This window comes from Nerophis lumbriciformis, linkage group LG03, assembly GCF_033978685.3.
Source record: "Nerophis lumbriciformis linkage group LG03, RoL_Nlum_v2.1, whole genome shotgun sequence".
In the NCBI taxonomy this organism is placed as follows: domain Eukaryota; kingdom Metazoa; phylum Chordata; class Actinopteri; order Syngnathiformes; family Syngnathidae; genus Nerophis; species Nerophis lumbriciformis.
Window position 1 is genome coordinate 55,177,010 of NC_084550.2, and position 26,672 is coordinate 55,203,681.

Genomic DNA, 26,672 nt, shown 5'->3' on the forward strand with positions numbered 1-26,672 from the left:
ACCTTTGATGCTGAGTGCCAAGCAGGGAGGTAATGGGTCCCATTTTTATAGTCTTTGGTATTATTGGTAAGAATTTGTCTAAAATATTGTCAATATGTGTATTTACTTTTTGGTTTAACTGTAAATATTCCTTAAGGTTGACAGTGATATCACTATTTTTAAATTTTCCCAAACCACAAGAAATGTACAGCATTTTAATAATACCGATAAAAATACACAAATATATATATGTAACAAAATTAGAATAAAAATTTGGATGAAATAAATACCGTATTTTTCCGATTATAAGTCGCTCCGGAGTATACGTCGCACCGGCCCAAAATGCATAATAAAGAAGGAAAAAAACATATATAAGTCGCACTAGAGTATAAGTCTCCTTTTTGGGGGAAATTTATTTGATAAACCCCAACACCAAGAATAGACATTTGAAAGGCAATTTCAAATAAATAAAGAATAGTGACCAACAGGTTGAATAAGTGTACGTTATATGAGGCATAAATAACCAACTGAGAACGTGCCTGGTATGTTAACGTAACATATTATGGTAAGAGTCATTCAAATAACTATAACATATAGAACATGCTATACGTTTACCAAACAATCTGTCACTCCTAATCGCTAAATCCCATGAAAACTTCTTCCTCTGTGTCGCTTCTAAACAACTCTGCCAACTCCAAAGGTAGACAAGATATTTTACGGTAATGTGTGAATAATTTCACACATAAGTGTCACCCCTGGCCAAACTATGTAAAAAACTGTGACTTATAATCCGAAAAATGCGGTATATGTAAATAGAAAATTGTATAATACCTTGTGTATATACGTTTGACCTACATCACAACGAGGACCCATAAAATTGAATACAAAACAACCATTGACTTAATAAAATACGAACAAACAAATTGATAAATACGATTTGAAAAAGTTTAATTTTTTAGTCCATTTGCCAGTCGGGGACATTGTATTTGCATATGTACTAAAACGACTCCCAAACTAACATCTGACAACTGGAAATCGGTTCTCACCGCTCAAAAGACTTGATTCGTCCAGGATCGTCACATTGTTAGTCAGTAGTGTGAAAAGTCACATGAATGTGTGCATCACTTACAAAACACGAAAACTAGTGGTTAGAGTGTCCGCCCTGAGATCGGTAGGTTGCGAGTTCAAACCCCGGCCGAGTCATACCAAAGACTATAAAAATGGGACCCATTACCTCCCTGCTTGACACTCAGCATCAAGGGTTGGTATTGGGGATTAAATCACCAAAAATGATTCCCGGGCGTGGCCACCGCTGCTGCTCAGTGCTCCCCTCACCTCCCAGGGGGTGATCAAGGGTGATGGGTCAAATGCAGAGAATAATTTCGCTGCACCTTGTGTGTGTGTGACAATCATTGGTACTTAAAAAAAAAAAAAAAAATAAATAAACTATACCAAGTTTGATTAGGTTGAGTCTTTGATCGAATGGCATACATGTCATCGCATTAGTCCTAATAAATTATTTACAAAAATCAACAAGTGAAAGGATGTGAACTTCAGAGACACAAACTAATACAAAATTGTATCTGTATATACTGAACAACTTGTTGTGTGTCAATGTGTGGACTGTGGAGTAAAACTTTTTAATCACTATAGATATACGCCTTATACACTCTTGACAACATGGATGGTTTGTCAACTAACTCGGTGTGTGTGTGTGTGTGTGTGTTCTACCCTTCTTGAGACATCAACAAGGAAAAGTACCTTCCATATGAGGACCGATGAACAAGTTAGGACATAAATAATGGTCCCAATACGGAAAACCATTGCATCTAATAGAGAATGTCTCATTTGCACCCCTGGTGGTGAAATCTATCAAAATTAGGGTGGTCCCAAAAAGGAGGGATTTTTCATATTGACTGTGTGTCGGTTTTAAAAGTGCTCCCCCTCTGGTCAACATATGAAATAACAAGTGTGTGTAAAAATTTGAAGTGCTACCCCTCTGGCCAACATATGTAATAACTGTGTGTAAGGAATTGAAATGCGTCCCTTTTGGCCAAAATTAATAAAAAAAATAATGTATATAGAGACATTGTAATATCTTGAAGTAAATGATGAAGATTAAAAACCCATTACAAACAAAAAATTCACAATGTGTCGACTTTTTTCTTATAAAATTGGGAACAATTTCTCATATTCTTTCTGTTTTTGTAATACTGCAATATTTTCTCGTAAAATTATTACTTTTTAATGCAAAATGGTGACATTTGTCATACAAAATTCTGACTTTTATCACAATATTGCCAATTTTTTTGTTGTTCTTGTAAATATTGGTATTTTTTGAGTATTATGACTTTTGTCATCATTTTGCCAAGTGAAATTCCGATTATTATAATATTGTCCACATTTTTAAGTTTTCTTATAAAATGGGGACTGTTATTGAGTAAAATTCCAACTTTTATCATAATGTTGCACAAATGTTCAGTTTTTCTTGTAAAATGTTGACTTGCGTTGAGTAAAATTACGACTTTTATTACGATACTGCCAACATTGTAAGTTTTTCTTATGAAATTGTGACCTTTTTCTTGTGAAATTCCAACTAATTTTTCACAACACGCTTTTTTATATTGGCATAGTATGTATATATTATTAGTGTTGTAAATACAAATCTTTACATATCTAGAAAGGCTGGTCCTGAAGAGGTAGGCATTATTCGGAGGTCGCAAGAAGGTATCAAATACAAATATGTGGACCCCGACTTAAACAAGTTGAAAAAAACTTATTCGGGTGTTACCATTTAGTGGTCAATTGTACGGAATATGTACTGTACTGTGCAATCTACTAATAAAAGTTTCAATCAATCAATCAAACAATAATGTGTGTGTGTGTGTGTGTGTTCTGATGTGGGGAAAACGAAAACCAGGAGGAAACCGAAACCTAACTCCGCAATAAAAGCGCACAAGAGCGAGCCTGACTCAGAAGAACAGCAGAGATTCATGCAGGTGAATGGGACCTCATGTAAGTCTTTATTATTATTAATATTATTATGTTATTCCTTGTGTTGCCTACCTTGTCACCGTGGCCATTAGACTCGTTAGAAAATGAACTTTAACCATTTTAACATTTTTTTTGTATTATTTTATAAAAATACACTCTTTGTTGGTGCTTTAACCACCATTATATTGAGATGATACACTATTTTGTATTATATTATACGTTGCAGATTGTAAGCAATTTTAAGTGAATGCTTTACTGTCAAATAGAGAACAAAAAAACCCCGGATGTCTCTGATGTTGTATTGGAGAAGTGCATTTGAAGTAGTTTCTGCGTTTAAAAAAAGAGCTTCCGTCTTGCTGAGTCACTTTCAGGTTTCGTTTCGGATGAAGTGAAGCTGACCATCCTTATGTAGTACTCTTGATCAGCCAGCAGAGGGAACCACCTCTTTGTTGCGGAACGAGTGGAATGGCCTAATACTAGAATACAAATCTTAAATAAAAATACAATTCATACGTTCGTGAAATGTCCTTAATAAATTAATATAAATATTCCTAACAAAACAAAGCAATTGGTCACTTACCTGTCATACTTATATTGTAAAAACTATATATGTATATATATATATATATATATATATATATATATATATATATATATATATATATATATATATATATATATATATATATATATATATGTGTGTATATATATATATATATATATATATATATATATATATATATATATATATATATATATATATATATATATATATATATATATATATATATATATGTGTGTATATATCCATCCATCCATCCATCTTCTTCTGCTTATCCGAGGTCGGGTCGCGGGGGCAGCAGCCTAAGCAGGGAAGCCCAGACTTCCCTCTCCCCAGCCACTTGGTCCAGCTTTTCCTGTGGGACCCCGAGGCGTTCCCAGGCCAGCCGGGAGACATAGTCTTCCCAACGTGTCCTGGGTCTTCCCCGCGGCCTCCTACCGGTCAGACGTCCCGTTCGGGTGGCATCCTGACCAGATGCCCGAACCACCTCATCTGGCTCCTCTCGATGTGGAGGAGCAGCGGCTTTACTTTGAGCTCCCCCCGGATGGCAGAGCTTCTCACCCTATCTCTAAGGGAGAGCCCCGCCACCCGGGGGAGGAAACTCATTTCGGCCGCTTGTACCCGTGATCTTGTCCTTTCGGTCATAACCCAAAGCTCATGACCAAAGGTGAGGATGGGAACGTAGATCGACCGGTAAATTGAGAGCTTTGCCTTCCGGCTCAGCTCCTTCTTCACCACAACGGATCGATACAGCGTCCGCATTACTGAAGACGCCGCACCGATCCGCCTATCGATCTCACGATCCACTCTTCCCTCACTCGTAAACAAGACTCCGAGGTACTTGAACTCCTCCACTTGGGGCAAGATCTCCTCCCCAACCCGGAGATGGCACTCCACCCTTTTCTGGGCGAGAACCATGGACTCGGACTTGGAGGTGCTGATTCTCATCCCAGTCGCTTCACACTCGGCTGCGAATCGATCCAGTGAGAGCTGAAGATCCTGGCCAGATGAAGCCATCAGGACCACATCATCTGCAAAAAGCAGAGACCTAATCCTGCAGCCACCAAACCAGATCCCCTCAACGCCTTGACTGCGCCTAGAAATTCTGTCCATAAAAGTTATGAACAGAATCGGCGACAAAGGGCAGCCTTGGCGGAGTCCAACCCTCACTGGAAACGTGTCCGACTTACTGCCGGCAATGCGGACCAAGCTCTGACACTGATCATATATATAAGTACATATATATATATATATATATATATATATATATATATATATATATATATATATATATATATATATATATATATATATATATATATATATATATATATATATATATATATACACACACACACATATATATATATATATATATATAAATATATATACATATACATATACACACATATATATATATATATATATATATATATATATATATATATATATATATATATATATATATATATATATATATATATACATATATATATATATATTTACATATACATATATATATGTATAAACTACTGTTAACTACACTAACACCGAAATTCTGCATAATCTATGACAGTGAAGGAGTGTCATGTTAACTCAGGGTTCACATAGAGGTGGCTTGTGGGCCATATTTGCACCACCGATACATAACTTTGACTTCTGAGGCACTTCAGAGGTTCTACCTTGGCTTTTTGTGCTGCCATGTCGGTCTTTAATATTACTCGTGTCATACACCACGGACTATAGGATTGACTGCATCCTGTGGTAATACTGTACAGTCTCTAAGCTTTAAAGTTTGCGGATCAAAAAGGTGACTATGTGGCAGAAGTGTGGACTCGAGTCACATGACTTGGACTCGAGTCAGACTCGAGTCATGAATTTGATGACTTTAGACTCGACTTGACAAAATGTAAAAAGACTTGCAACTCGACTTAGACTTTAACATCAATGACTTGTGACTTCACTTGGACTTGAGCCTTTTGAATTGACATGACTTGACATGACTTGCTACTTTCCCCAAAACCCAAAGATGAAAAAGTTATTCGGGAGCGCTCTGTATTTTTCATTGTGTACTTGTCTATCAGCGTTGCGTGTGTCAGCTGGTGTGGTCTCAGTACAACAGCCAATCAAATTAGATCTACTTTGTTTTCATCACACAGCATTCATCCAATCAAATTGCAGGACAACCAACAAAGAAGACATGTCCAAACCACACGCCAGTGAACAAAAAATGATACCTAAAATAATTTTGTTTGGGTATAAAAATTACGAGGTGGTCAACACAAAATGGTTTGCAGTATGCAACACATGCGGTTCGAAAATTACTGATGGAGAGGCAACAACTTCCAACTTCGTCCGGCATTTGAAGTTGCACAAAGAATGGTAAGTTTTGAATGTAAGATAACGTTTATTGGCTAAGTACCGGTAACGTGACTTTTATTTGCTGTGTAGTTAAATCAGTGAGGCTGTAAACTCACTGCTAACGTTATAACGTTATTGCAAACACGGGAATCTGTTGCAGTTCACTACCTTATTCATACTTTTTGTTCAGTGATTTTTTTTAAGCAGGGTTACGTTAGTCAATATATCACACGTAACGTTAGACGGCGGTCAGCAGCACCGCATATTTTAGCCACCTAAAAAAAGACAAAAATAGTAAAATAAAGGTCAGTTAAAATGTATACTATATTATGAATATGTGTACCGTTTTAGCTAGCTTTCTGACATACTGTTGGTTGTTTACCTCAGTGGTCCCCAACCACCGGGCCGCGGCCCGGTCCGTGGATCGATTGGTATCGGGCCGCACAAGAAATATATATTTTTTCTTTTCTTTTTTTAATTAAATCAACATAAAAAACACAAGATACACTTACTAGTAGTGCACCAACCCAAAACAACTCTCTCCCCCCTTTTGTTGTGGGCATTGAACATGAAGACTCTTCCTTCACTGTTCCGAGTGGCCATGAGAGTCTTGGCAGTGCCTGCCTCCAGTGCTCCAGTGGAGCGAGTTTTCAGCCATGGTGGCATCATACTACGCCCCCATCGTGCACAAATGACTGACAGACTCTTGGCTAATTTGGTCTTTTGCAAATGCAATGCAGCATAGGGCCCTGCCATATAAAAAGTACAACTTTTTTGTTATGTTCACGTATATGTCATGTTTTTTCAATGTTAACACTTTTGTACAAATAAGTACATTTGCACTTTATTTTTCAATGTGTTTGTTCTGTAAAGGAATGAGTTACTGTTTAAAATGACTGGTTAATAGTGCTATCATAAAGTGCAATGTCAGCACAACTTTCTTTCCTGCAATTTAAAATGCACTTGTTTTAATAAATAAATACAGCGTTTGAAAAGCATACACAATCTGTGTTAATATATTAGTCTGTGGTTAAAAGGACTTGAAAGTACTCGAAACTCAAAATGCAGGACTTAGGACTTGACTTGAGACTTTCCAGTCTTGACTTTGGACTTGACTCGGGGCTTGCCTGTCTTGACTCGGGACTTGACTCGGACTTGAGGGCAAAGACTTGAGACTTACTTGTGACTTGCAAAACAATGACTTGGTCCCACCTCTGCTATGTGGGTGTTAACTTCATGTCTAGAGGGCTTTCTTAATGTTGGAATCCATGTTTAGAAAGTCGTAAATAGTTTTTTATATATATATATATATATATATATATATATATATAAAAATGATAAATGATAAATGGGTTGTACTTGTATAGCGCTTTTCTACCTTCAAGGTACTCAAAGCGCTTTGACACTACTTCCACATTTACCCATTCACACACACATTCACACACTGATGGAGGGAGCTGCCATGCAAGGCGCTAACCAGCACCCATCAGGAGCAAGGGTGAAGTGTCTTGCTCAGGACACAACAGACATGACGAGGTTGGTACTAGGTGGGGATTGAACCAGGTACCCTCGGGTTGCGCACGGTCACTTTCCCACTGCGCCACGCCGTCCCTATATATATATACTGCAGCTGTATGAAAATATTCCATTTAATAAATATTTTGTACTTTACGGAAATGTGTTTACCATGGCCAGGCCGGGACAAATTAACAGTGATTAATGAAGGTTTACTGTATTGCTCTTGATGATATTTTGATTCTCCCAGAGTCTTCCCAGATTATTTTATTCTAAAATGAAGAGGGGTGACTAAAACTGTACTTTAACAATTGGACAAGCGGTAGAAATTGGATGGATGAATGGAAAATAAGAATAAGTACAAACAACAGAGATACCAGGCCTGGAGAGAGCGAATGAGCTATCAGACTTAGACTTAGACTTAGACTTAGACTTCCTTTTTATTGTCATTCAAATTTGAACTTTACAGCACAGATAAGAACGAAATTTCGTTACATAAGCTCATGGTAGTGCAGGATAAAAAAAGCAATAAGGTGCATATATAAATAAATAAATATATATAAATAATATATATATAAAATAAATAAATATATATAAATAAATAGATTACTGTACAGATAAATATATTGCACTTTTTCACATGAATTCACAGTGAAACCTATGACATCATTGATAATGATACATTATATGTGTGTGAGCGTTCATAAATATCACATGATGTATTTATTGTTGATCTCCTTGTAGTACAAACTCTGTTTCCATAAATATAAACGGAATACAATGATTTGCAAATCGTTTTCAACCCATATTCAATTGAATGCATTACAAAGACAAGATATTTGATGTTCAAACTCATAAACTTAATTTTTTTTTGCAAATAATAATTAACTTAGAATTTCATGGCTGCAACACGTGCCAAAGTAGTTGGGAAAGGGCATGTTCACCACTGTGTTACATGGCCTTTCCTTTTAACAACACTCAGTAAACGTTTGGGAACTGAGGAGACACATTTTTTAAGCTTCTCAGGTGGAATTCTTTCCCATTCTTGCTTGATGTACAGCTTAAGTTGTTCAACAGTCCGGGGGTCTCCATTGCGGTATTTTAGGCTTCATAATGCGCCACACATGTCTGGACTACAGGCAGGCCAGTCTAGTACCCGCACTCTTTTACTATGAAGCCACGTTGATGTAACACGTGGCTTGGCATTGTCTTGCTGAAATAAGCTGTGGCGTCCACGGTAACGTTGTTTGGATGGCAACATATGTTGCTCCAAAACCTGTATGTACCTTTCAGCATTAATGGCGCCTTCACAGATGTGTAAGTTACCCATGTCTTGGGCACTAATACACCCCCATACCATCACAGATGCTGGCTTTTCAACTTTGCGCCTACAACAATCCGGATGGTTCTTTTCCTCTTTGGTCCGGAGGACACAACGTCCACAGTTCCCAAAAACAATTTGAAATGTGGACTCGTCAGACCACAGAACACTTTTCCACTTTGTATCAGTCCATCTTAGATGAACTCAGGCCCAGCGAAACCGACGGCGTTTCTGGGTGTTGTTGATAAACGGTTTTCGCCTTGCATAGGAGAGTTTTAACTTGCACTTACAGATGTAGCGACCAACTGTAGTTACTGACAGTGGGTTTCTGAAGTGTTTCTGAGCCCATGTGGTGATATCCTTTACACACTGATGTCGCTTGTTGATGCAGTACAGCCTGAGGGATCAAAGGTCACAGGCTTAGCTGCTTACGTGCAGTGATTTCTCCAGATTCTCTGAACCCTTTGATGATATTACGGATCGTAGATGGTGAAATCCCTAAATTCCTTGCAATAGCTGGTTGAGAAAGGTTTTTCTTAAACTGTTCAACAATTTGCTCACGCATTTGTTGAAAAAGTGGTGACCCTCGCCCCATCCTTGTTTGTGAATGACTGAGCATTTTATGGAATCTACTTTTATACCCAATCATGGCATCCACCTGTTCCCAATTTGCCTGTTCACCTGTGGTGTTTGAGTGTTTGATGAGCATTCCTCAACTTTATCAGTATTTATTGCCACCTTTCCCAACTTCTTTGTCACCTGTTGCTGGCATCAAATTCTAAAGTTAATGATTATTTGCAAAAAAAAAAGGTTTATCAGTTTGAACATCAAATATGTTGTCTTTGTAGCATATTCAACTGAATATGGGTTGAAAATTATTTGCAAATCATTGTATTCCGTTTATATTTATATCTAACACAATTTCCCAACTCATATGGAAACGGGGTTTGTAGAATGAAAACAACTTTCAAAGGCGTTCTTATTTTGCTAAAAGAGGGGAACACGTTTCCCCCAACAAAAGTAGTGTAAGCCTATGTTCATAATAAGATATTAAGAAATAACGTATTATTATTTTGCTCACAAACTCCTGCAGAGCACAACAACAACGTTGACGATGAGCTACTGAAGTGAGCTGTCGCCATAATCATAATGTGGCCCGACACAACCGCATAGAGTGTGAATGCCAGGGGCCGGCCCTGGTTCTATTTTACCATTTAAACTGTAGCACGGTAGAGAGACCTGCAAATATGCATTCAATCCAGATTCATGCTCAAATATTGATTTTTTTTTCAATCTAATTTTTAGTGACCCGGGAATCATCGTTCTTCTAAAACTGAACAAGAACCGTGAGAGATCTGGAAATGGAGAGAGGAGCACGTGGCTTTAACTCAAGTGAGGCATAAGAAAAAGTGTTTTTTGTGTAAGTTTTTAAGGTTTCCTCATTTGTCGTTTTCCTGCAAATGTTCAGATTTTGGAGGTCTCAGAGGCAGAGGAGGTTGGAGAGGAGCAGAGAACAGAAGACGATCACAAAGCTGTCAAGGAAGAGAGCTGGCAGTTGGAAGAGGACGTGGTGGTGGAGCAAGAGGGGAACCGTTAATGGAAGGAGAGGTTGGAGGGGAATGTGGGTGGAATTGTGGAGGTCTCAGAGGCAGAGGGGGTTGGAGAGGAGCAGAGGACAGAAGACAATCACAAAGCTGTCAAGGAAGAGAGCTGGCAGTTGGAAGAGGACGTGGTGGTGGAGCAAGAGGGTATCCGTTAATGGAAGGAGCGGTTGGAGGGGAACGTGGGTGGAATTTGGGAGGACTCAGAGGGAAAGAGGCGAGAAGGAGAGGACATACGTCAGGTGACAGAAGAGGTGGTGGAGGTGAAAGGCAAGGTAGAAACGGAGAACGTCAGGCTCCTCAACTGGGCTTCAAAACCCTGCAGGATATTTCTAAACAGGAACCGTCGGCGGTGGCCATCACCCTCTCCTTGCACCCCGCCATGCCCGATTTACTGAAGGAAACCAACATGGAGAAGAACCGGGTGGAGCTCCTCTGTTTGCTGCTCAGTAAAGCATTCACGGCTAAAAACAACAGAAGCACCGTGCAGCACCTGGCCCGTCTCTTAAAAGATTCAGGCTTCTTTCGCACCACCCTGCCGCACTACCTGGCCGGCATGTGGTCAGAGTCCAATCCGGTCCGCAGGAAACAGGAGCTGGAAAACATTGTGGTGATTCTCACGCAGGTAAAGACATCACCAGTAATTGAGCCTTATGGGCTGTCACAATGTTTTGGAAGTCCAGCAGACATGTAATACAGTTATCATCTAAGTTGTAGAGTCATCAGAAAATTAGTCAATGATTTATAGACGATTGCGGTACTTTCAAACGGCAGGTCAGTTTTCTCAGGGCATTTAATCGATCGCAACTGTATTGTTCAGTTTGTCTTAGAAGTCGTTTTGCTTTTTATCCAAGCAGGCTTCATGAGTCCATGCTCATATACTTAGATTGTTCAGATCTAGTAATCTAAATGCTGGTGCCAAATCCCCAACCATTTATACTGGAACAAAATGACGCTGTGCTCAGGGAAGGATGGTATCGCTCAATGTGGTTTGAAAAACAACTTTTGCCTACTCTTGTATAAGTTGTTGGGGCTTTGGCACCAGCATCTAGACTACTAGATCTGACCAATCTAAGTCTATGAGCATGAACTGATGAAGCCTACTTGGATGACAGGCAAAACATCTGAGACAATCTGAACATTCCAGTTGCTATGGATTAAATACTCTGAGAATATACAGTTGTGGTCAAAAGTTTACATACACTTGTAAATAACATAATGTCATGGCTGTCTTCAGTTTCCAATACGTTCTACAATTTACATACATACAGCAATGTTAATATTTGGCTACATGTCCCTTGGCAAGTTTCACTGCAATAAGGCGCTTTTGGTAGCCATCCACAAGCTTCTGGTTGAATTTTTGACCACTCCTCTTGACAAAATTGGTGCAGTTCAGCTAAATTCGCAAATTTGTAGGTTTTCTGACATGGACTTCTTTCTTCAGCATTGTCCACACATTTAAGTCAGGACTTTGGGAAGGCCATTCTAAAACCTTAATTCTAGCCTGATTTAACTATTCCTTTACCACTTTTGACGTGTGTTTGGGGGTCATTGTCCTGTTGGAACACCCAATTGCGCCCAAGACCCAACCTCCGGGCTGATGATTTTAGGTTGTCCTGAAGAATTTGGAGGTAATCCTCCTTTTTCATTGTCTCATTTACTCTCTGTAAAGCACCAGTTGCATTGGCAGCAAAACAGGCCCAGAGCATAATACTACCACCACCATGCTTGACGGTAGGCTTGGTGTTCCTGAGATTAAAGGCCTCACTTTTTCTCCTCCAAACATATTGCTGGGTATTGTGGCCAAACGGCTCAATTTGTGTTTCATCTGACATCACATGGACAAAGATAAGACCTTCTGGAGGAAAGTTCTGTGGTCCGATGAAACAAAAATTGAGCTGTTTGGCCACAATACTCAGCAATATGTTTAGAGAAGAAAGGGTGAGGCTTTCAATCCCAGGAACACCATTCCTACTTCACACCTACCGTCAAGCATGGTGGTGGTAGTATTATGCTGTGGGCCTGTTTTGCTGCTAATGGAACTGGTGCTTTACAGAGAGTAAATGGGACAATGAAAAAGGAGGATTACCTCCAAGTTCTTCAGGACAACCTAAAACCATCAGCCCGGAGGTTGGGTCTTGGGCGCAGTTGGGTGTTCCAACAGGACAATGACCCCAAACACACGTCAAAAGTGGTAAAGGAATGGCTAAATCAGGCTAGAATTAAGGTCTTAGAATGGCCTTCAACGCTGAAGAAAGAAGTCCATGTCAGAAAACCAACACATTTAGCTGAATTGCACCAATTTTGTCAAGAGGAGTGGTCAAAAATTCAACCAGAAGCTATCCAGAAGCTTGTGGATGGCTACCAAAGGCGCCTTATTGCAGTGAAACTTGCCAAGTGACATGTGATCAAATATTAACATTGCTGTATGTATACTTTTGACCCAGAAGATTAGGTCACATTTTCAGTAGACCCATAATAAATTCATAAAAGAACCAAACTTCATGAATGTTTTTTGTGACAAACAAGTATGTGCTCCAATCACTCTATCACAAAAAATAAGAGTTCTAGAAAGTATTGGAAACTCAAGACAATCATGAGATGATGTTCTTTACAAGTGTATGTACGGTAAACTTTTGGCTATGGCAGTAATGATCTAATGCATGAGAACAGCCATTATGCAGGTCAGTGTATTTTTTTTTTTTTTCTAGACTTAGTTTATTTATGCTTTTTGTTAATTTACCATTTTAATGACCCGTTTATTAATGCACAGTCTATTTGAGCAACAAGGTGAAATCAATGAACTCTTGCCAATGAAAAGTAATGGCAGAGTGGCTCGGTTAGTAGAGCGGCCGTGCCAGCAACTTGAAGGTTCCAGGTTCGATTTCCACTTCCGCCATCCTTGTCACTGCCGTTGTGTCCCTGGGCAAGACACTTCTGCTCCCAGTGCCACCCACACTGGTTTAAATGTAGCAGATAATGGCTTTCACTATGTAAGCGCTTAAGAGTCCCTCCCCCCAGCCAAAGCCATTGGCTAACACCCTGTAGCTAGCCGCTACATCACCCCCCCCTTACAAAAAGTCCTCGCCCTCGAGGACTGACCCGTAAGGCAACATTTGGCAACACCATAGCAGCATGTAAATCAGAGCAACCCATTAGTGCAAACACAACAGTGTAAACAAACATAACCCTTACATCACACAAAAGCAGGTGCACAAACCCCCCCACCCCCTTCCCTTATTGTCCTTCAGTCTAAGGACACCACAAAGTCTTGCAAGCGGTCCAGAGGCCTCTTCTTCCACCTCGGCCGCTCTCTTCCATCCCCCAGCAGTGGAACAGCTGGGTCGGGTGTGCCAGTCCTCGGGCGGGAGCTGGAGGGGGCGGGGGATGAGGGGAGTGGGGAAATTGGTTCCCCCTGGGGCGTAAGCGGGGTATTGGTAAAGGGCTGGGCGGGCAAGGGAGAGGTCACCTGTGTATCCGAGGCAGGGGAAGGGGGACCCCCCCGGTAGGGGGCGAGTCTGTCTCTGTGGAGGGCCACCTTCCTTCCCCGGTCGGGGGTCTGGACACGATACACAACCTCTCCCAGCTTCTGGAGTATCTTACAGGGTCCTGTCTATTTGCTGTCCAGCTTGGGACTGTGGCCCTTCTTCCGAATCGGGTTGTAGACCCAGACCAACTCGCCTGGTGCGAAGTCCCTCCCTCGGGTCGTCACGTCATAGTAGCGTTTTTGTTTTACACCAGCTTCCTGCAGCTGCTCCCGAGCGAAACTGTGGGCTGAGTCCAGCCGGTCTTGTAGTTTCCTGGCGTACTCTGGCCCTGCAGCGAAGGCCGGGGCTTCCGGTGGGCGGCCAAAGGCCAGCTCTGCTGGTGTGCGCATCTCTCTCCCTAGCATGAGAAGTGCCGGTGTGCACCCCGTGGATTCCTGGACAGCAGAGCGACACGCCATCAGCACCAGTGGTAGGTGTTGGTCCCAGTCACGCTGGTGGCGGGAGGTGACAATGGCGAGCTGGTCTCCCAGGTTGCGGTGGAACCGCTCCACTAACCCATCACTCTGAGGGTGCAATGGGGTAGTGCGGGTTTTGTGAATGCCCAGGCGCTCGCACAAGGCCGCGAACACCCGGGACTCAAAGTTTGTGCCTCGGTCACTGTGCAAAGACGCCATGACGCCAAACCGACCTATCATGCCCTCCACCAGGGCATCGGCAATGGTCTCTGCCTCCTGGTTGGGAATGGCGTATGCCTCAGGCCACTTGGTGAAATAGTCTATGGCGGAAAGGACGTAGCGGTTCCCCTTGTCAGACCGTGGGTACGGCCCTGTAATGTCAATCTCCACCCTGTCCATGGGGCACCCCACTGGGAACTGTTGGAGCGGTGCCTGTGAGCGCCCAGTGGGGCCTTTGCGGGCAACGCAGGGGTCACAGCGGCGGCAGAAGTCTTCTACATCTCTCTTCTGCCGACCCCAATAGAACCCCTGTCGCAGCCGCTTAAGTGTTTTGGCGACCCCGAAATGTCCAGACCCACCTTCCCCATGCACTGCCTTAAGTACCGCCCCTTGCAGTCCCTTTGGCACCACCACCTGCCATTGTTCTTCCCCCGTGGCCGCGGCCTTAAATGCCCGCTGCAGCACACCTTGGGACACCCGCAGTGAGTCAAACATGGCCCACAGGCCCTTGGTAGCCTTGGAGAACGGTACCACCGCCTCCCAAGGTGGGCGCTGCCGAGCCTCCACCCACTGCAAGACAGGCTGAAGGTCTGTGTCCTCCTCCTGCGCGTGCCTCCAATCAGCATTCGTTACAGTCTGTAGTTCCCTGCAGTCAACGTTATCAGCCTGACTGACGGCCGCACACTCGGCGCTCTCTGCCCGCCGCTCTTGTTCCCGAGCTTCCCTGCGCTCGCAGTAACGACATCCGTCTGCTGCACACGGCCGGCGAGAGAGCGCGTCCGCGTTAGAGTGGCGAGTACCTGGCCGATGTTCTATTTCAAAGTGGTATCCTTGTAGCTCTTCCAACCACCTGGCGACCTGCCCCTCCGGCTCCCGGAAAGTCATTAGCCACTGGAGGGCAGAGTGGTCAGTCCTAATCACAAAGGGGAGGCCACACAGGTAATATTTAAAGTGTCTGATAGAGAGCACCACTGCCAGGAGTTCTCGGCGGGTGACACAGTAATTCCGTTCCAACTTTGTGAGTTTCTGGCTGAAGTAGGCCACCACCCTCTCCCCTTCCTGCCACGGCTGTGCAAGTACCCCCCCAACCACCACTCCGCTGGCATCAGTGTCCAGTAAGAAGGGCAGGGTGAGGTCAGGTGGGGCAAGTACCGGGGCCTCACACAGGGCCCGTTTCAGCCCCCAGAATGCCTCCTGGCACCCTTCGGACCACACAAAGTCTTAGCTTTTTTCCAGCAATCGATATAGGGGCGCGGCGATTGTAGCAAAACCCCGCACGTGCCTCCGATAGTAAGAGGCAAGCCCGATGAAGCTCTTCAGCTGTCCTTGGTCCCGAGGGACAGGCCAGTCTCTCACAGCCCGCACCTTCTCGCCCATGGCGCCGATGCCATCGGCACCCAGCTCATGTCCCAAGAAGGTTACCTCTCGCCGCATGAAACTGCATTTGTCAGGGTGCAGTTTAAGGCCCGCTGCTCGAATCCTCTCCAGGACTCGACTCAGGGACCCGAGGGCTGCTTCAAAAGAACGCCCATGTACCAGGATGTCGTCCAGGTATACCAAGCACTCTTGGCGGGGTATACCAGCCAGCACTTTGTCCATAAGCCGGGCAAAAGTGGCGGGGGCATTGCAGAGTCCAAAACTAAGGACTTTGAATTGCCACAAGCCCCGGCCGGTACAGAAGGCGGATTTAGGGCGAGATTCAGGAGAAAGGGGTACTTGATAATATCCGCTTTTAAGGTCCAGAGTGGTGAACCACGAAGAGCCGGAAACTAGGTCCAGGGACTCATCAATACGGGGGAGGGGGTAAGAGTCCTTTGTGGTCACTTCGTTCAGCCGTCTGTAATCCACACAGAATCGCCAATCACCAGCCTTCTTTTTCGCGACCATGACCACAGGTGCGGCCCAGGGGCTCTCAGACGGCTCAATAAAGTCGGCCCGCAGCAGGTCATCTACGGCCTTGTCACATACCTGCTGTCGAGCGAGGGGAATGCGGCGCGCGTGGCACTTGATGGGCCGCGCCAAGCCAGTGTCTATGACATGCTCTGCCAAGTGGGTTCTTCCCACTTCACTCTCATTCATTGCAAAGCTGCCCTGGAATTCCATCAGCAGCTGTTTCAGCTGCTCCTGTTGCTGTTTCTCCAAGTCCCCATACTCCTCCCTCCACACCCCTCCCCCCATGACCGGGGGTGATGGCTGCGGGTGGGGGGCCGTGGGTAGGGATGCCCAGGGCTGGCATCCCAGGGTAATACACAGCTCTGTCTCCCCCCTCATTGGCTGAAGGGAGACAGGGAGAGGGCAGGGGTAGTAACTAGGTGTGGTGTGAGGCAACAAGACTGTAGAGGCATGCGGTGAAACGGGCAGGGTCCCGGAAACTAGGGTACCCATGGCAACTGTAGGGCCCCCCGGGAAGTTAAGTGTACCCCTCCCCATGTCTAGCAGGCACCCAGTGACTTGGAGGAAGTCCAGCCCTAAGATGCAGCAGTCTTGCACGTCTGCCACCCAAACTAGATGGCGAACTCGTTTCCCCCCCACGCACAACCACAGGAACCCCTTCCCCACCATAGGAGCTAGCTGGCCCGTGACTGTGCGTAGCTGTACTGCTGTGGGCTCAAGTGGTGTACTGCTGGGCAGAACGTCCGGTCTTACCAGCGTTACCGATGACCCCGTGTCTACCAGGCCCACGGTAGGCACCCCCTGGACAGATACAGCGACATGGCAGGAGCCCCCACCTTTGGGCCCCCCCGTGTCCAGCCCACCGCCATAGGTGGCACACTGCTGTCATCTACTTCTGGGGGGGATGGAGCCCCTCCCCCCTGGCTGTGTCGCTGGGCTCCTCCGGGTGCCCGAAAGCGAGAAGAAGGAGCAGAAGGCGAGTCGTCGTCTGCTTCTGGGGGGGATGGAGCCCCTCCCCCCTGGCTGTGCTGTTGGGCTCCCTCCCCTGCTTGACGAGCCTGGGCTGGCGAGTCAGGGTCCGCGGTGGACGTAGGGGCCCGCATACCCCTGACTATGCGGGCCCGGCGCCGTTTCCCGGCTCACGACGAGTGGCAGGGCACTCCCTGCGAAAGTGTCCAGGTTGGCCACATCCTCAGCAGACCTGCATGGGGCGCGGGCCACGTTGACTTTGCAGAGTCACCGACCTCAGTAGTTCGGTAATTTCTGTCGCCCAATCCGGAGCCCCGTCACTAGACGTGTGTGACGATGCCGCCCTCACTGGATGGGGTTTCATTTCCAGTTCCCCGCCTGCAGCTGCACTCCCCAGCATCTCCCTCTCAACAGCAGCTTCCAGTGCCTCCTGCAGGGACCTCGGGTGCTGAAGCTGCACCTGCACGCGCAGGTCAGGAGGAGTAATGGCTCCAACAAACAGGTCAGTTGCGAGCTCATTCCGTGCATCAGCAGGCAGGTGACCATATGCACGGCGCACCTGGCCCTCAATGTCATTAGCGAGCCCCCGGAGAGGCTCGCCAGGCTTCCTGCACCTCCCTCTCAGTTCAGTTTTTAAAAGCGCTGGCTGAGACCATCTCCCAAACCTCCTCTTGAGCGCCCCCACCAGGGCTGCGTAGCACCGCTGTTGTTCAGAATCCAGCAGCAGGAGGCACGAAAGAGCCTCTCCCTCCAGACACAAAGCCAATTGTAACGCTTTGTCCCTTGCTTCCCACCTTCTAGCGTCCGCCAAAAGTTCAAATTGAGCGTGGAACGCCTCCCAATCTGATCCACCGGCAAATTTTGGCGTCTTCACTGAGGCAGCAGACGGTGGGGGGGGGGCGCGCCGTGCGGGGAAGCTGTGTGCGGCGGCGGCAGCGGCGACATCTTTACATCTCCACGGGACGACGAGCCGCTCGTGTCACCCGCTCGTGTCACCCGCTCCAAAACAGCGTCATCCCGCTCCACTTTAAACTTATGCTCACCGTAGCTAAACATGCTAAACGCTTGCGGTCCTAGCTAACTCACAGACTGCAGCTAACTGGCTAATGCGCGGTACGCAGCGTGTCCTTACCGCGACAAAGTCTCTTTCGAAAAACGCCGGTTTTACTTCTGACACCAGTGTAATGTTCCCAGGAACGTAGGCTCATAGACTTATTCGGTTGTCTCGTATTTATTGTAATAAGATGCAATGTAACCACACAACAGCTCCAATGTGCGTCTCCCCTCTTTCCCGGCAAAACTCGAACTAACATTTCCTGTCAACAACGTCACTTCCCTAACTTCCCCGGAAGTCCCGCCCCCCAGCCAAAGCCATTGGCTAACACCCCGTAGCTAGCCGCTACATCATTCACAATAATTCACCATCTCTCGCAAATGTGTCAAACTTTTAAAATTGGAATATGACAATAGTCACCAGTATCTGCAACTTTGGCACTGATATTTTGATATCATCTGTCATGACCTCACAAGACAGGTAATATAGGTTCCCTGTATTTTGTATTATTTCCTGTCTAGCGTTGATATTTTTCGTTCCACTTCCTGTTTGCCTCCATTTTCCCACACTTCTCTAGTCTGAAGGCTGGCTCTCACACCTGTCATTGGTTGGCAATCAGGATGCTTCTTACACTGTAATTATGCCTATGATAATTCTCGTATTTCATGCTTCCTACGCCTGTTTGCTCTTTGCGTACTTCCCTACTGCACATCTTAGTTCTAGTTCTAGCTGCTTCTCTCTAATAAAAGAACCTCCAGACAAAACACCAGACCCTAACATCATCACTAGTTTTCAAAGCTCACTAGCTGCCTCTTCTATTCTTGATCTTTAGGTCCTCACCATCTTCCCCGCTAGCTCTGTGGAAGCAGTGGGTTTGCTTCTGACACTGCTCCAAGCCTCCATGAACAGATTGAAAAAAGCAGGAGTTAATATCCCGGCTCAGGTGGCAGAAAGCGTAGAAAAGCTTGAGGACCTGGTGAAGCACGTCCAGGACCGGTCTTGTGAAGGAACTCTCCACCCGGGCAGGGACACCTACAGTCTCCTACACAGTGATGTTCCAGGTAACAGGCATTTTATTTATTCATCTCAGTTTTTTGTCGGAGTTTGCGGCTGAAATTCCCCTTTTCCCAGGCGAAGAGGAGGAGCAGCCGATTTTTAGGAACATTCCCATTTTCCCAACTCCTGAAGAGTTGGAGGAGGACAGTAGGCCCTCTCTTAGATCCAACATCATCTCAAAGCGGTACACCAACACTCTCATCTACCTGGACACGCACTTCAGGCTCATGAGAGAGGACTTGTTGCGGGATCTTCGTGAAGGAATTCAACTGTTGCGTCAGAACCGGATGGAACTGGATGATACAGAGCTAAAGAAAAAGCGCTTCGACGATGTCCTTGTGTATTTTGACGTCAAAATCGGGCTGCCCCGTTGCATACGGACCAATCTTGCCTACGACATCCAGTTTGATGTACAGCCACTTAAGGTTAGCTCCACCCAAATCATCCAGTGAGATTACTGAGATAGATGCACGGTTGTTGAAAATGTCAAAGTGTGTTTAATCTTTGTTGTTTTCTCATCAGTTTGTGCGCTGGGAGAACTCCAAGAGATTGCTGTACGGTTCTCTGGTCTGCCTGTCCAGTGATAATTTTGAGAGCTTCCTGTATGCCACAGTGGTTGACCGGGACCCCAAGCAAGTTGAGAAAGGAAAGATCCTGATTGCGTTCACTGACGATAGCAGATTAAAGCTGGCAGGAATAGAGGTATAAGAGCACATTTGTTCTATTGCTGATGTTACTAGTTTGTGAAATACATTGCCTGTCCAAACAAAGGTCACACACCGATATTTAATTTGAACTGCATGTAGTTTGGATTAGGGCACACTTTTACTGTGGCATTGCTTCCAGAAGATTCTGCTATGTCACAACATATTTTTTTGTCCAGAGTTGCATATATTCTCTGCCAAGATGTTGTATTATGTACAGTCGTCCCTCGTTTATCGTGGCTATTTGGTTGTAGGCCAGACTGTGGAATACAAATTAGGATTACAATTAACAAATCAACTAGTGTCATAGTTTGAGCATAAAAAACAGTTTACGGCCTTCTAAATATGTTTTTTCCACGTAACTAAAGCCCTCTAAACATGAATTACAGTGACGTGCGGTGAGGTTGATGGCTGGTGAGGCACTGACTTCATCACAGTCAGATTTACAAACATATGAACCCTAAAGAGTATCTTATTCACCATTTGATTGGCAGCAGTTAATGAGTTATGTTTAAAAGCTCATACCAGCATTCTTCCCTGCTTGGCACTCAGCATCAAGGGTTGCAATTGGGGGTTAAATCACCAAAAATGATTCCCAGGCGCTGCACCGCTGCTGCCCACTGCTCCCCTCACCTCCCAGGGGGTGAACCAGGGGATGGGTCAAATGCAGAGGACAGATTTCATTACACCTAGTGTGTGTGTGACAATCATTGGTACTTTAACTTAACTTTAACTTTACACATACAAACTGTAGCACACAAAAAAGCACATTTAATAAAAAAAAGGTTATTATGATCTTACCTTTACTTAGAAATTAAGTCCATGCGCCGCAACTAAAGCCCTCACTTAAACTTTCCACGTGCAAGATTGAATCTATTTAAAAAAGTGTAACCGAGGGTTTATAAATGTCGCCTATACTGTATGAAACTACAAAATAACAAACACGGAGGCTCCAGTTTACATGAGGACCACTTTATTTACCTTCTTTCAAAAACCTCCGCAACGTGACATAACTTCCGCTCTTAGCGCCTTCAAAATAAGAGCTCAAGGCATATACTGTATAACAGCGCATAACAGGAACTTAACATCACAAAGAGGAAAGCCCATGAAAATAGGTTACAAAAGTTATTTAATAAGAAGCCAAAAAGTGCAAAAACAATAATGTTCGTGTTGGAGGAGTTGTGAATTAGGTACACCTGCAGTCTGCAGGTGTATCTAATGTTGTGTCCCTGCAGTCATTCACAACTCCTCCAACACCAACATTATTGTTTTTGCACTTTTTGGCTTCTTATAAAATATTTTTTTTAAATAGATTCAATCTTGCACGTGGAAAGTTTAAGTGTGGGCTTTAGTTGATATAACAATTCTACGGCGGGGGTGCAGGAGGCGAGCCTCAGCCAGTGCGTCTTTTGCAGCCGTTTTATGATCGCTCAGCACAATACTTTACACACATACAATAGTTGACAAAATACACTGTACATTCTATACCTCAGCTAACTAAACTATGGAAATGTATAATATAGTTCATATAGCAATACAGTCTCACTGCACAGCAGGGCAGCAGTTAGCCGAGTCATTGCGCAATCCATGTTGCGGCACTGAGTGACGTGCCTCAACTGGCTGCTGTTCAACGCACCGTCTCTCCTCAGTATTTGAATGGCAAATGTGAAAATTCAGCGATTTTGAATAAAAATAATTTAAAACTGGTGAAGTTAAATGGAAAATAACTTTATAGTATAATCACTGGATACATATAACAATTAATTTTTTTTTTTTCTTTTTACATTTTTTTTCTTTCCATGATGGCAGGTGAGGCCTAGAAAATATGCTTTAAAAAAAAAAATTGCAATGTTGTAACACTGCATAATTTGAAGTGAAGTGAATTATATTCATATAGCGCTTTTTCTCTAGTAACTCAAAGCGCTTTACATAGTGAAACCCAATATCTAAGTTACATTTAAACCAGTGTGGGTGGCACTGGGAGCAGGTGGGTAAAGTGTCTTGCCCAAGGACACAACGGCAGTGACTAGGATGGCAGAAGCGGGGATCAAACCTGCAACCCTCAAGTTGCTGGCACGGCCACTCTACCAACTGAGCTATACCGCCCCAAGTGCTACGTGGTGAGGGACGACTGTACAGTATATTGCTTGGATTTCAACGCGTGACCTTTTCCCGGAAGTTAAAACCAGTGGTGGTCAATGAATCTAAGCAGCAAGCAGCACGCGAACTACTGGAGTACAAAATAGGCTTAAATCATCCTGCAAAAAGCAGATATGAGCAAAAAAAAAAAAAAAAAAAAAAAAAATTATATATATATATATATATATATATATATATATATATATATATATATATATATATATATATATATATATATATATATATATATAGGTAAACTTTGATTGATTGAACTCTAAAGAAACATTGATCCTTTTTTGCGATTTGAACGATTCGTACAGCCGAAAACAACACAAGCATAGGGCATTTTTTCTTTGAGAAAGGCTAAATGGCGCTTAGTATCCATTAAGTTAAGTTAAAGTACCAATGATTGTCACACACACACTAGGTGTGGTGAAATTTGTCCTCTGCATTTCACCCATCCCCTTGTTTACCTCCTGGGAGGTGAGGGGAGCAGTGGGCAGCAGCGGTGGCCGCGCCCGGGAATCTTTTTGGGGGATTTAACCCCTAATTCCAACCATTGATGCTGAGTGCCAAGCAGGGAGGTAATGGGTCCCATTTTTATAGTCTTTGGTGTGACTCGGCCGGGGTTTGAACTCACAACCTACCGATGTGACGGCGGTCACAACTGATAAATTATATTGATGACAGAAGATTTGGACCATTGCACAAAGTTTCCCAACAGCATACACTTTTGAACACTTCTTAACCTATTTTTTTGTCAGCAATCTCCTTGGATAGGATCTCATGCTTGATGAATGTCAATAATTTGACTCTTCTGAAACAGATTAAAATTGTTTTCCTGACCATAAAGATTGTATATTTAAAAATGTTTTTTTTGTTTTAAAAATTAGAATCTACTGACTACGTTTGTTAGAGATTAAAAAACTTGTCTTCTAGTACGGAAAGGACTTGCGGTGAAACAGACAAGGAACTAAAGCTTTTGTGGTCCTCCAGAAAGACCAGGTGTTTGTGATGGTTGAGACCCCCGCCTACTTCGAGGCTTATCGTCATGTTCTAGAGGGCCTGCAAGAACAAGATGAGAACGACATGCCCTTTCAGAGGTAGGAACAATTTACTTTGAACGTTCTGGTATTATTTCTCCTCATGCAATATAGTATTCATTGGTTGGATAACGACATCTTGTGTCATAGTGCTGGGTATTGGCAGGGACTTCACCATACGAAACGTATCATGATACTTAAGCCACGTTATGATACGATACTACGATTTATTACGATACTCTGCATACTGTAGTTCGTTGAGAAATGCAAAATACAACGTAAAATAGAAGTTGTATTTATGATAGTACTCGTGTATTATTTGCTCAAAACTTGGCAACAATATCTAAACTCGTGTGAGGGTGTATTTTGGAGTGAAATTTGCCAGCGAGCACACCAGTCGGAGTCTCCTTACTCATTTTTGCACTGACTGGTTTGATAAAAACAGACTGTCCTTAAAGGGGAACATTATCACCAGACCTATGTAAGCGTCAATATATACCTTGATGTTGCAGAAAAAAGACCATATATTTTTTTAACCGATTTCCGAACTCTAAATGGGTGAATTTTGGCGAATTAAACGCCTTTCTAATATTCGCTCTCGGAGCGATGACGTCACAACGTGGCGTCACATCGGGAAGCAATCCGCTATTTTCTCAAACACCGAGTCAAATCAGCTCTGTTATTTTCCGTTTTTTCGACTGTTTTCCGTACCTTGGAGACATCATGCCTCGTCGGTGTGTTGTCGGAGGGTGTAACAACACGAACAGGGACGGATTCAAGTTGCACCAGTGGCCCAAAGATGCGAAAGTGGCAAGAAATTGGACGTTTGTTCCGCACACTTTACCGACGAAAGCTATGCTACGACAGAGATGGCAAGAATGTGTGGATATCCTGCGACGCTCAAAGCAGATGCATTTCCAACGATAAAGTCAAAGAAATCTGCCGCCAGACCCCCATTGAATCTGCCGGAGTGTGTGAGCAATTCAGGGACAAAGGGCCTCGGTAGCACGGCAAGCAATGGCGGCAGTTTGTTCCCGCAGACGAGCGAGCTAAACCCCCTATCGACCCTAGCTTCCCTGGCCTGCTGACATCAACTCCAAAACTGGACAGATCAGCTTTCAGGAAAAGAGCGCGGATGAGGGTATGTCTACAGAATATATTTATTGATGAAAATTGGGCTGTCTGCACTCTCAAAGTGCATGTTGTTGCCAAATGTATTTCATATGCTGTAAACCTAGTTCATAGTTGTTAGTTTCCTTTAATGCCAAACAAACACATACCAATCGTTGGTTAGAAGGCGATCGCCGAATTCGTCCTCGCTTTCTCCCGTGTCGCTGGCTGTTGTGTCGTTTTCGTCGGTTTCGCTTGCATACGGTTCAAACCGAAATGGCTCAATAGCTTCAGTTTCTTCTTCAATTTCGTTTTCGCTACCTGCCTCCACACTACAACCGTTCGTTTCAATACATTCGTAATCTGTTGAATCGCTTAAGCCGCTGAAATCCGATTCTGAATCCGAGCTAATGTCGCTATAGCTTGCTGTTCTTTCCGCCATGTTTGTTTGTGTTGGCTTCACTATGTGACGTCACAGGAAAATGGACGGGTGGTTAAAATCAGGCACTTTGAATCTTTTTTTAGGGATATTGCGTGATGGGTAAAATTTTGAAAAAAACTTTGAAAAATATAATAAGCCACTGGGAACTGATTTTAATGGTTTTAACAATTCTGAAATTGTGATAATGTTCCCCTTTAAACCTCAGTCAAACAATGATATTCGGTAACAGTAGAAGAGAAAGTCAAACACAAATACAAATAGACAGAATAAAAATTGAAAGAGTAAGTGAAAGCAAATTTCTATGTGTAATGATTGATGATACAATGAAGTGGAAATCTCATGGAAAAAATATACAACATGAAGTGGCAAGAAATACGTAAATAATGAATGAAGCTAAATATGTACTTGACCAAAAATCACTTCATATTCTCTACTGCTCCATAGTGTTACTATATCTGTGTTATTGTGCAGAAATATGGGCAAATAACTATAAAAGTACACTAACCGTGTTACAAAAAAGATCAGTTAGAATAATACAGAATGTTTGATATAGAGAATGCTCAAACCGTTTATTTATTGAATTGAAAATATTGAATAAGCGGTAGAAATGGATGGATGGGTGGAAATTCCAAGATACTGTATACTGAATTTACAAACAGCTAAAGTATGCACAAAGCAAACTATAACCTACTACCCAAGAACGTACAACTTCTTCTGAACAAAAGAGGAGAAATACAACCTCAGAGAAAAAATTTAACCTAAAACATTTGTATAATAATAATAATAATGGATTAGATTTATATACGCTTTTCTAAACACTCAAAGCGCTTCACAGAGAAGGGAGAATCCCTCGTTCATTCAATCCACATTCACACCTGGTGGTGGTAAGCTACATTTGTAGCCACGGTGTGTGTGTGACGACCGTTGGGACTTTAACATTTACAGTACCCTTTAACAGGAAGGTGAACAAAAGTGTTAGCAATTGCAATGAACTAGAACAATGGTAGGATTAAATAAACTCTACTTCTTACTACTCCTTTTCGAATATGCCGACAAGAGAAACTGGAAATTGTATGCATGTTCGAAATAAACTCATACCATAACCACAATAATAACTGTCACTGGTGATTACAATGACCTGATCACTGACAGTATAAAAAGACCCACAGCGTCTATAAGGTACCCATTCACGGTTAAGGTAAATGAGCATGTGGGGTCAAAATAAATTGGGAGATTAATCAGCGTTTATACAGGATCAATATGATAATTCTTTGTGATAATCAAGCGCAGGCATAAGCGCGTTAAGGAATATAATATATCAGATGACAGTAATAATTAATTGGACAAATTGGGTAAAAATAAATGTAATATAATATATTATAAAATTGTAATATTGTATTTTATTATTATTATTATTATTATTATTATTATTATTATTATTATTATTATTATTATTATTATTATTATAAGTATTATACTGTAATAATTCAAATGATCATTTACAGTTTATTGCAATTGTACAGAAAAAGTGGATCAAGTTCACCCCTGGCTAAACTGGGGTCCCAGAAAGAATTTCAAAAATGTTAAACTTTGGATGATACAGAGCGAAAGGAAAAGCGCAAACTTTTTTTTTCAAACTTTTTTATTAAGTGAATTATTATTTTTATTTTTTTAAATCAAAGTTTAACTTAATTCGATTTATTCTTTTTTAAATAAAACTAAATCATGGAAAATAAATTGTTCAACTATCATACATTTAGAAAGCTT

The 26,672-nt window shown here is 43.1% G+C and overlaps 1 protein-coding gene across 2 annotated transcripts in view; it reads left to right on the plus strand.

Moving 5' to 3' along the window:
• The first annotated feature begins 2,919 nt into the window (after positions 1-2,919).
• znfx1 (zinc finger, NFX1-type containing 1) overlaps positions 2,920-26,672 on the plus strand; it is a 48,666-nt gene continuing 24,913 nt past the window's right edge. For both annotated transcript variants that reach the window (XM_061939699.2, XM_061939706.2), the window contains exons 1-7: positions 2,920-2,994; positions 10,038-10,124; positions 10,201-10,958; positions 19,244-19,472; positions 19,543-19,892; positions 19,990-20,169; positions 23,307-23,413. In XM_061939699.2, coding sequence (XP_061795683.1) covers positions 10,094-10,124; positions 10,201-10,958; positions 19,244-19,472; positions 19,543-19,892; positions 19,990-20,169; positions 23,307-23,413 — 1,655 coding nt within the window. In that variant the 5' untranslated portion in view covers positions 2,920-2,994; positions 10,038-10,093. The remainder of the gene's footprint in view (positions 2,995-10,037; positions 10,125-10,200; positions 10,959-19,243; positions 19,473-19,542; positions 19,893-19,989; positions 20,170-23,306; positions 23,414-26,672) is intronic.